This window comes from Xiphophorus hellerii, chromosome 11 (assembly GCF_003331165.1).
Source record: "Xiphophorus hellerii strain 12219 chromosome 11, Xiphophorus_hellerii-4.1, whole genome shotgun sequence".
Classification (NCBI taxonomy): domain Eukaryota; kingdom Metazoa; phylum Chordata; class Actinopteri; order Cyprinodontiformes; family Poeciliidae; genus Xiphophorus; species Xiphophorus hellerii.
Window position 1 is genome coordinate 3328809 of NC_045682.1, and position 12080 is coordinate 3340888.

The 12080-nt window shown below is 35.4% G+C and overlaps 2 protein-coding genes across 2 annotated transcripts; both read right to left on the minus strand.

The window, feature by feature from the left end:
* Nucleotides 1-255: 255 nt before the first annotated feature.
* LOC116729020 (cornifelin homolog B-like) lies at nt 256-3189 on the minus strand. Its single transcript, XM_032577402.1, has 4 exons — nt 3060-3189; nt 2083-2196; nt 1634-1791; nt 256-719 (listed from the first exon to the last, which is right to left on the minus strand). The coding sequence occupies exons 2-4, from the start codon at nt 2186-2188 to the stop codon at nt 597-599; spliced, it is 387 nt and encodes a 128-aa protein (XP_032433293.1). The 5' UTR covers nt 2189-2196; nt 3060-3189; the 3' UTR covers nt 256-596.
* Nucleotides 3190-9821: 6632 nt separating this feature from the next.
* Nucleotides 9822-11178, minus strand: LOC116727958 (cornifelin homolog B-like). Its single transcript, XM_032575663.1, has 4 exons — nt 11116-11178; nt 10551-10670; nt 10252-10409; nt 9822-10141 (listed from the first exon to the last, which is right to left on the minus strand). The coding sequence occupies exons 2-4, from the start codon at nt 10660-10662 to the stop codon at nt 10022-10024; spliced, it is 390 nt and encodes a 129-aa protein (XP_032431554.1). The 5' UTR covers nt 10663-10670; nt 11116-11178; the 3' UTR covers nt 9822-10021.
* Between the last annotated feature and the right edge of the window lie 902 nt (nt 11179-12080).

Below are 12080 nucleotides of genomic sequence, written 5' to 3' on the forward strand. Positions count from 1 at the left end.
AATTATTTTTGTGATTGTTATTTATTTGTGATAGCTTTTCATTTTAGTCTTTAAAACATTAGAATTCACAAAAAACTTATTTAATATTTTACAATGAAAAGATTTGTTTACTCTGAATAGTTGAATAATTTCTTGGATGTTTTTTCTTTATTACTTTTATTTACTCTTAAGTAAAATTTTTGCCGACTCCACCCACCTCTAATAATTTATAGCAGCATAAAAACTTTCATTTTAGGAGATGAATTTGACTTAGCGTAGACATTTGGATGCATGCTTTTCCTTTATTGTATCTTCCTAACTTCCAACAAAACGAATAACAGAACAAAATTCACATTTAAACTGAATAATTACAAGTCATCCGTAAGTATTGTACAATTTTCAGACCCTGGTTGTATCAAGACAAAGTTTAAACACAAATCCAGGTTAAAAAAAAAAAAAGGCAAAAGTTTTCGGACATTAAAAATATAAAACTAGATTCCTTCATTCTTCACTGTGTCACAAATCAACATATCTTCACAATTCAGTTTTTACACATTAGTATATTCTAGTTCTCTACACATCGTTTAAACATGGAAGCTCCGACGGTCAGAATGAGCTCATACGGTTTTTGCGTTAACCAAGACGACGTCGCGCTTCCTTCTCTGCATCTCTCTGGATATTTGACACCAAACGCAGGGCGTGCAGAAGGTGGCGCACACACAGTCCATCGCAATGGAGCCCTGTGGATCAGACAGGTTCATTTGATCAAATTAGACCTAGAAACTCAAACCTTTTGCTGAATCTGTTACGTATGTTTTCCACTTTACTTTATTTTAAACCCCCATAAATAGTCATAAAACTGTGGTTCTTTATAGATGACAACATGTTGCCTGCTGCAGGTATTTCAGATCAGTTTTCCTTTTCTCAAAAGGTCATGTAACATTTGTGGCTATAAACAAGCTTCATTTGACTGGACTGAGGGCCAAAATGTCTCTTTGGACTGTAACGGTTGCAGTTCCAGGTCTAGAGAAACTTATAAAGTCATTCTGGGACTCTGGTGAACCACATCGAGAGACATGATCTTCACACCGAGGCAAAATGAAATAGAAGTTGGACCAAACTTACTCCAAGAAAACATTATCATTATCATGTCATCTCTCATTAAAGAGATGAGAGAAAAACCCAGAGCCAAACCTAAAGCTCTGCAGACCAAAACTGACATAAGTTCTCTAGCATGAAATCTTGACTCTGGCTATCAGTTAGTGACCTTAAGAAAGAATAGTCCAACTCTGAATGACTTAAAAAATATAAAATAAGGATTTAGAGTGGGTGGAATGAGAGGCTGGAATTAAAACTACTCTTTAAAGACGTTTGGGCCAAAATTCCCCCACAGAATCTTCCATTGCTTAATGCCAATGGTGGCTCAACCAGTTATAAGTTGTTTTTTTTAGCTGCATGTCTACTTCCTGTTTCTCTCTGCTCACTTTCTGTCTTATTATTGTAAACAAAGGTCACTGCCACTACTACAAAACTTACATTGATTAACTAGGAAATATGATTTTTCATGCTTGATTTTTGTTTTATGAGTGACTAACAACAAATCCAGCCCAAAATTATTTCCAACTGATTGAAGGAATACATCTTTGTCATGTACCTCGATGTTGTAGCGCTCTCTCACGCTGGTCCTCATGGACATGGTGATGGGCGACAACCAAGCTCTAAAGAACTCCAGCAGGGGGAGACAGAGACACTCGCCATGTTCTTTGGAAGTCATGCAGGCAAAGCAGGGGCAGCACCAGAAGCCAAGACAGCCTGGGATGGCAATAGAAACACAGAAAAGGCTGACAATGATGTACTCACAGATGATTGACACAAATGTTCAAAAACAATAACATGGCATGTTGTTATTATTAGTAAGGAATGAAGAAGTCCTGGAAGCCACCTGATTACCTTCAACCCTCACATATTTCCTCTAAAACTGCATTCAGGACATACTTTTGCTGTGGTGTCATCTCCTTTCTTTTCGGTAATTAATTGGGTGTTTATGCAGAACAAGCTTCTGATCAAGTTACAGTACATTTATAAAGGGGATCACCCTCTTACATGATTTCATGTCTTCCGTGCAGTTACAGATGCCGCTCCCCCACTCATGAGAGTTTGGGACGTCCACTGGGTCTGGATGAGGCTGGTGGATCACGATTTTTTCCATGACAAAGTCTACAGGGTGAAAGAAGTTATTACATATGTAATAAGTGTTTTAGTTTCAGCCTAAAACAAAACAATCCATTAAAGTTGACCAAACGTTTGATCATAATTCCATGCTTGTCATCAGTTAAAATCCCTGACGTTGTCTTGTGCAGATAACAAACTGACCGTCAAGAGACAGAGACGTCAAGATTGCACAATAAATATATATTTTTTTCTAAGAAATGTAATTCTTCGCATAACATCTAGGTAAAAACCTAAACAACTTGTTGGCTTAGAAAATTACTAATTTTGTGTCTCAAATGCCTCATAAGCATTTGTAGATTTTTTCTCCCCCACATTTAAGAAAGAATATACTGTAACTTTCTCTTACATATTTAAAATTGAAATAAGTGATGGACAATTAGGCCTCTCATGATAACAAATTTTGCTGGACGATAACTTGTCCAAGACGTTATTGTGATAAACAATAATATTGTTGTTTTGAGGTCATTTTCAAGTAATATAATGTCAATGGCACAGTAATGTAACACATTAACAAACTTCAATCAACTTTAAATTCTAATAAACTGGAGCTAGAAGACATATTACATATCCAAAATAAAAAAAACAAAAGAAACAACAAATAAATTGAATTATGAAGTCTGTCTAAACAAAATTGTCCTTCAATAAAAAGGCCCAGTTGAGAAAAAACCACCAGACTGAAGACTTTTGTCATCCAGTTCTTGGTAAAAAATAAAAAAAAAAAGAGAGAGAAAAGGGAAAAACAATAAATCATGCTAATGGAAATTATCAAGCTTGTATTAATTTATTATGCGATTAATGGATTTTTTGTGACAGGCCTATGAACAAACATTTTAATCTGACTGTCTCACCTTTCTTGTGGTTGATAGTTGGGTTTTAGTCCGGACGCAGCAGATCCTGGCTCTAGAATGAAGTACCTTGAGTCTGATATGTCATCACATCTCCTCAGAGAGCAAACTGGATATACTGGTTGTTCCTGCACTAACTATCCTTCTTCCCCCACCTATTTCTCATAAGCCATGGCTCAATCAAATGCAGGGTTGGGCAACTCAGTCTTTCGGCACGTCAGAGCATGAGGTAGAAAAAAATGCTGCGACTCCTGAAACTCCATTCCTAAAGGTCTTTGCGTTGAAAGCATTGTCTAGTGTGTGGATGGATAATAAATAGGATGGGCTATACACAGAATAGAGTAACTGATTGTACTGAAATAAGAGTTGCAACTACGTCAAGATACTCAAGTAAAAGTAAAAAAGAAGCCGTCTAATAAATGACTCAAGCAGGAGTAAAAGCGCATTTGGAGAAATGGCTCCTCAGGTATTAAATAACTGATCATAACATTGGATTTAATATTTTAAAGGATGTCAAACGGACATCAAACAGGCAAACATATAAACTTATGTGCAAATTCTGGTAATTTGAAGACTAAAATGAATTACATTAATACAAATAAATAGTATAATAATGAAAATAACTACGGAAGAGGATTAGGGCAACTGGAGAAAAAAAATGTTGTTTTTTTTCAAAATTCTGAGAAAAAATTCCGCAGATTGACTTGACCTACGTACATAAGACACAACAGGTTCAGAGTACAGAAATTGCCATGAGTACAACAAAGCTGGGGTAAAAACAAGAGGTCTCACTTCAGCATAAACTGTAGTTGTGTGTCTGATGCATTTTTTGGTTCAAACATATTTGCTCTTCATTCAGTTATGTACCCTGACATTTTATTTAAGTGACAGTAGTAATATTTCATAATGACTCAAGTCATTTTACTAGGTTGTAGTAAAACAACTTCAAAAAGTACATCTTGCCCAAAAACCTACTCACGCAAACTGAGTAAATGTGACAAGCTACTGCCCCTCTGTCTGTTAATGAATTTCAAATAATGTTTTGAGACCCAAGTGACGGCTAAAATCCAGAAGTTAGATGAAAATGTTTCCCATGTGAATCAGATTTCTATTCATTCATCTGTCTTTCCTTCTTTGCTTCTTTGACCAATAGTTCCAAAATCAATCTTTATTTTAGGACTTTTGTGTAAGGAAACAGGATTTTGAGAAGTCAGTGTTTGGCCATCAAACATATAAACAAAACACACACATGGGGCCCTGTACTCATTTCTTTATTTTCTCAGACATTTGTTGCCAACTTTTTTTTATGAACATTTGTTTACACAAAGATTATCAACAACAGTAAAAAATAAGGTTATTCTTTTTACACAGTAAAATCAGAAAAGTTGTTAATGTGTCTTTTTGTGCCCTCTAAGTCAATACTTTGTAAAACTGGATTTCCATACTGTTACAGCTGCAAGTGTTTTAGGAGTGTGTCTCTGAGAGCTTTGCACATTGTGAGACTTGAGTTTTCTGCTTAATAAATCAGGTTGAGTGAGATTGCATTTGAGAGCACCTGTGAACAGGTTCTTAGTTGAACCTGGCTCAAGATTTTTGGCTCTAACACATAAACACATAAACATGTTTTCGCAAGACAACCAAACTCACACACACTCACACCAAAGGGCAATTTAGAGAGACCAAGCAATCTGATAGTCATGTTTTTGTGAGGGAGTCAGAGTTTAATCATGCTCATATTTGTAAAAAGTGGAATTAGTCAACTTTTTAATCACAAAATGAATCGTTAATATTCATTACATTGCATAGCTGACTAACGTTAAACTAAGGATTTATTTGAGTTTGTTTGAGCTGATGAAGCAAATTATTACCCTGCCTTTTAGGTTGACTCAGAAGCTAATATGTTGCTTATGTAATTATTCACTTTGGACACAAGATCGCCAGCAGGAGGGCAGCAATGATTCACCTAAAACTATTTTCTCAGCTTTCTGTTGAAGACGAGTTGGAGTTTGTTTGTAGTTACTAACAACTGACCTCTGGGAAAGAAAAGAAAAAAAAAATGTTCAGGCTTTTCAGTCTGAATGGCACAAAGGGAGGCCCGGCTTTGTGGTGGTTCTTCATTGAAGAAGCAGTTTTGTTTTTAATGTTTGCTGTGATGCGGGATCTCAGACAGCAGTGCTTTTTAGAACCAAACTACGCAAAGAAGACTTTCATCTCTGGATTTCTTCTCAATAGAGAGTCAATAAATTGAAGGTCAACATGGATGATTTTATTAAAGAAAACTCATAGATCTCATTTTTCAAGTAAAGTAATAACATTTCTTTTCACATCATGGTGTCTCTTATAGAAAGTCCAGTTTGATATATGTTGATTTAGAATATCTACTAACAGTGATGGTTATGACTTCAAGATCCAATTTTTTAGAACGAATACATAGAAATCTGCAATACCATTTACATTTTGGACATTTTTAAGTGAATTAAGAAGTCAAACTCTTTCAAATAATTACCAGCTTCACATGTAAAATGTCTAGTGAGATATAAAGTTTTTATATTTCCTGCATCCTCATCGTTTTTGCTTCCTGTAGTGTCAGATTTCCTCATGCTGTTGTACTGGGAAAAAGTCAAACCTTTTCAGTTTTGTGGTCCTGCCCCCATGTCAGATGCCAAATATGATAACATCGTATTACCAAAGAAGTGTTTATTCTTTAATCAGGAAAACATTCCATCCTTAAAGAGTGAAGGCTCAAAAGATTCAAAAGTCGAAAACTTTCAACTTTTGAGCCTTTGAGAAAATCAGACTTTTTTCTAGAAGATTTCTAACATTAATCTCAAGATTTCTGAGTTCTTTGGCAGAAATGTACTCCTCCTCTTTTTCTATATACAAGGACCGTAATACGTCGTCGTAGTTACCTGACTAATAAACTGCTATCATCTTCAATGTGAAGGCCTCAGACAGCTCCACCAATCCCATCATGATGTTCAGTTCAACAGGTAAGAGTCAGTCATTCTAAATGTCTAAGGTTTAAACTTCTTCAACATTTTGAAGGAGTTTAAATCTTTAATACTTTGTAGGTTTACAATCAAAGCTTAAACCTTTGACATTTAACTTTGAATTAGACTTCACAGAAAATGTTATTCAGTTCTTCTTTATTCATTTAGATTTATCAGTATTTTACTGGACTGATATTAGAAACAAGATATGACACCAGGTAAAGTTACCATCTGGTTTGTAACTTCTATTGGGTCATATTCTTTTCTAGATATATATTTATAAGAAAGAACAACTTTTATTTTCCTTTTTATATACACTAATAATTTAAATGATTGAGAAAATCGTGAAACTTTTGTTTGGAACAAATTTGACAAATAAAGCTACATCTGATCTAAATCTGCTAAATATATTTTAGATTAATATTTAAATCTTTACTGTTTATACAATACAATAAGTACTGAGGAGCCTGGAGAAGTACTGAGGAGAAGGTGGATAACTAGAGACATCTGGTGACTGGAAACAGCAAGACATGATAAAAACATAGCAGTAAAATAAATCAGAAATATTAAAGTTTTAGCTTCTTTTTTTTATTTTTCTACATTTTTCCAGATTGTTTCTACAAGCATTTAGTGTGATTTAGGCAAGCTAAACCTAAATATATATGAGATAGTAAAAGCCGCCAGTCCAGGAGTTTTATTTCTGTTCACCAACTAAAATTTAAGATTTTTTTAATGCCATTATGAATGGAATTTAAGACCTGTATTGTGGTAGAAATGTACAAAAGAATGTCATAAACAAACACGTTGTATAATTTGGTAACAGAAGAGAGCCAATGGCAAAGATGAACATTGTGCAGCCCACTGGTGATAGATTTGCACTTACCCATAATGAACGCAGCGTTTCCCCCACAAAACTTGCTAAGTCCAGTGGTCGAGGCGGCGAGTCGGGACGGCGAGTCGGGACGGCGAGTCGGGGCGGCGAGTCGGGGCGGCGAGTCGGGGCGGTGAGTCGGGGTGGTGAGTCGGGGTGGTGAGTCGGTAAACCATGTTTTTGTATTAAAAGATGTTAAGTAAGCAGGAAATGTAAAAATATTACTGGGTAATTATATGTTACTGGAATACATCACCAGTGAAATGCTATGTAAACCTACAACTAGTCTTAAAAACAACTAATCAAAAAATATAATTAAAATGAATATTAATTATTTGCACTTCTGTTTAATCCAAATTAAGTCAGTGGCTCCATAAAGCCCCTAGGGCTTCAGGGGCCCATAAATGCTAATATTTTAACACAGACCACAGATACATAAATGTAACATTTGTTTATTGAGATTATCAAGGCTGCTAAGTTTGATTTAATGGTTTCAGTATATATAAATTCAAATATTTTAAATTGTTTAAGTAAGATTTTATGGAGCTGGCAAGCTTGCTTTGTAAAAGTTCAAAGAACAATATTCATAGTTAGATTATTTTGTTACCATAGCAACAATCTGATGCTATGAATTTGATCTTTGAGTTTGAGATCTGTTTGTTCACAAATACAAATTAGTAAACTGCAATTATAATTGATTGTTTTTAGGTTGGCCAATTAAACTATCCCCCTTCTCCCAAATTAAATCTAACACAGAAGCTGTTAGAGGTGCTGATGTTTTTAGCAGGAAGAGGGGCCCCTAAGTAAAATTCTGCTCACGGCCTCATACAGCTTTGTACCGGCCCTGTGTAACAAATGGGAGACTTCATTCAATGCTGCTAATGTGACTTTAGTGGCTCTTCCATTTTGTGTCTGTTGGGTTTTTAATACGGGCCACAGAAACTGTTTTGGTTTGTTCGAACTGTAAGGAATGAGATTTTCTAATCTCTGCGCGGCCGCGCGCATCAACTCTGGCTGACTAAGTGGACAAAGCATTTGATAAGGTTTGATGCTTCGTGTAACCGGAAAAATGATAATAAAATAATATAAAACCAGCGTGATGCGTGACTACAAAGCGAGAGCGATAGCTCCTCACCGGGCTGAACCTGCATGATGAGGTTAGCGCTGGTTTGTTAACCGCTAACATATAAACTTTACCATCACAAACAGAGCCAGGCGGTGTTGGGATGTAAACAGCCAATATAATCCTTAGTTCACGAAGATAAATCAATCTCACCGCTCGTTCAACGCGCACATCAGAAATATTGCTGGGGTTCACAACCAGAGTTAACGTGGCGAGGTTTAAACTCCTACCTTGATGTGGAGTAGGCTACTCCAAAGAAACATACTTCCACACAGGGGGTTGATGTAAATATCTGTACAGGTCAGCCTGTGTCCAGTTTGAGTGAAAGAAGTTAAACTTCAGACATCCAGCTGCTTCTATAAACATAACTTTTAGGAACAAATCTGTTCAGCCAGTAAAACACTCAGAAAATTGCGTTATTTTTATTTTTATTTTTTGCAATCCGGCAAAAAAATAAATAAATTACGCAAATTTTTTTTAATTATTATTATTATTATTATTATTATTATTTTCCTAAAAACAAGCAACGCTTAGCCTGGCAGGGGGCTAGGGAAGCATGGCGGGCCGCCAGGCTTATAATACACTGGAGAAAACCCTGATGGACATAAATAAACTAGCTAGCTTCATCCTTGCAGGGTGTATTAACAGTTATTTCCAAGCACTTTGAGAACAAAGTGAGGATATCTGCGCATGACTCAAAGTTTTGCTCAACAGTGAAGTCCAGTGAGAAAAAAGGAAACTACACAGACAATATTACATTAAATAGCCCTGCCACAACAACATTTAAGACGTGTGATTAATGTATTTACGGTAAGCTTTTTTTCCCAACAAATTAGATATTTTAAACCATGGCATGGTGTGTGACTTAAAGGCTTCCATACCTCAATATCTCGCTAACCTGGATGTATTACATCCATATTGGTAATTAATTAAACATGTCTTCAAAGTAAGAGAAATACATTACACACGTTAATTTTAGTTATTTATTATACCTTTATTGGAAAAAAAATAAAGACATATGTTGCAGGTTGAAGTAAAAAAAAGGAGGTAGCAAGTACTGAGGCTTAGGAGAAAGTGGACAATAGGGACATCTAGTGACTGGAAATAGCAAGACAATAAAAACAGTAATAGTAATAGTATATACACCCCCACACACACACACACATACAGTATATATATATATATATATATATATATATATATATATATATATATATATATATATACATATATATATATATATATATAGTATATATATATACAATATATATATATATTATATATATATATACAATATATATTGTATATATATATATATATAAAGGTTTAATCTGCCAAAATCACACAAAATACTTGCAGAATCTCTATTAAGAAAATAAAATTCACTTGGAAAAAATACACATTTATCTCTGATTTCTATTGCTGTTTTTATTGTCTTGCTATTTCCAGCATATGTATAAATATATAGATATAGATAGATAGATAGATAGATAGATAGATAGATAGATAGATAGATAGATAGATAGATAGATAGATAGATAGATAGATAGATAGATAGATAGATAGATAGATAGATAGATAGATAGATAGATAGATAGATAGATAGATAGATAGATAGATAGATAGATAGATAGATAGATAGATAGATAGATAGATAGATAGATAGGCAGGCAGGCAGGCAGGCAGGCAGGCAGGCAGGCAGGCAGACAGACAGACAGACAGACAGACAGACAGATAGATAGATATTCTACAAAGAAGACATAAAAACTGGTACAGTTGTATTTTAGTTATACAAACAAAACCCTGTTAGTAAACAATGTTTTTGGATTTCACCCAAATCCATTGGCCTTTATTCCTAAAGTTTTAATCAAGATCATATTGCTCTGCATGATTAAGGTTTTCTATGCTGATTTAGAAACATAGATATTCTTCAGTATCCCCTGCACCAGAACACGTATCAGCCCAGGTGGTGGTTTGGAGGTTATGCGGTTTTGGCTGAGATCATGACCGGGGCATTCCTCTTGTCTATCTCCCTGGCCATCTGACACCAGATGCAGACGGTACAGAAGCTGGACAGCACACAGTCGTCAGGAAGGGAGCCCTGAGGATTAAAGCGCTCTGAAATTCAACAAATGCTTTTTTTGAACACGGTATTAATAATATGAAGGAAATAGAATAACGCCTTTGTCTATTTTTCAACTGACAACTTACATCGATGCCATAGCGGTGTCGCATGGAGACCCTCATGGCCAGAGTGATGGGTGGGACGCACCAACCAAACATATCCAGCAGGGGGAGACAGAGATGCTCGCCGTAGTCTTTAGAGGTTTTGCATGCGAAGCAGGGGAAACACCAGTACGCAAAACAGCCTTCAAAGGTGAATAAATAAAAATAAAATAGAGGAAAAATACACAATTATGAACCGTTGTTAAGCAGTTGCTATAGAATCGCATCAATGAGGAAGTCTCTGAATCTGTCTTTAATGTCTTAACCTCAGCAACGTTACTTACATGTTTTTATATCATCGAGACAATCAAACAATCCCGAACTCCACTCTCGTGGGTTCATGACCTCGACCACTTGTGTAGGTGGCGGTTGCTGGATTACTATTGTTGTTGTCATGATAAAGTCTAAAAGAGAGAGAAAAACATACCCATTCGTATACCCAAAGACATACGAATAATGAATAATTATGAATAATTTTGTGTAGTTGCTTTGTAACTACCCAAAGGAATGCTCTTTGCTTTCACTTTCTATGTAAATGGCCGCTTAAACACCAACAAAAAGTTTGAGCAGGATTTTGAAATTAATGTGATTTGGTTTTAAAGGGGACAACAAAATTAAATATTAGAAGCAACTCAGCAAGTTGGATTTTACAGTACATCACCATATCTAATTGCCACATTAATATTGATAACTTATAGGAAGAAAAACAATCCTATGTATCTTTAAATGAATAAAACGAAGCGTATGCTAGGTATATCATTTTTCTTTGAATGTTAAGTGAACTTCTCCATAATAAGACTATAATATTTAGGTTGTTGCAGCAACTGATCAGAAAGTTTGATGTCTTACCTGTTGTGCCTGAGCTCTGGGTTGAGCGTCTTCTCACAGCTGATCTCTGCTTTGAATAGCTTGGACTTGAGTCAGATCAGCAATAAGTTCCAGGATGGAGAAGTAAACCAACCAGACACACCGGTTCAGATCAGATAATTTGTATACGTCTGAAACAAAGTGTTTATTTTTAACTTCTGGCAAGAAGTAATGGGTGTTGAGCCATGTCTGGTTCTACGTCTGGTGTAGTTCTGCTTTTCTGATCCACCAAAACTTTTGGAAAGAATTTCCTTTTACTTTATAGTGTATTGAACTGGGACTGTCAGCGAGAAAAAGAGATTATTTTCAAGCATCTTCTTGTCAGAGAGAGAACCTCAGTTAGTGTCTCCTGGTTAAATAACGGCGAAACATCATAAAATAAACAGGAAACCTACAAAGATGAGTCGTGAATGAACTTTTCACCTCCGAGGCCAAAAGCATTTCATCGGAGCGAATCATGAGAGACATTTTACCAAAACCGATGCTACAGTAATAATAAACAACCGTGAGACGTAGTTTGACTGATTTTGTTTTGTTTAAATAAGTGAAAGAAAATAGCTCACAAATATTCCCACATGAAATTTCTCTTTCATATGGAAATGACAAAGCAATTTTTCCTGTAGAGCAACATTTCAACACCCAGCAACTCTTCTGGCACCACGACCATAAACAGCCACCATTAGGCAAAAAGCTGATACTTTTAATTTCATAACCCATCAAAACATGAAGAGCTTGATAAACAAAATAATAATAATAATAATAATATTTAGTTCTATTTACAGATTTCCTTATAGTGTTAGCAATAGAAAAGAAAACTTCTAATTGTTCCTGACACCCAAAATTCATGGTACACCAGATGGTGAGCCATATTGGCAAAATAAAAAAGTAAAGGCACTAAAATAGTTTTAACTTGTTTTTTTTTATTATTCCTATTTTTATAGACTTTA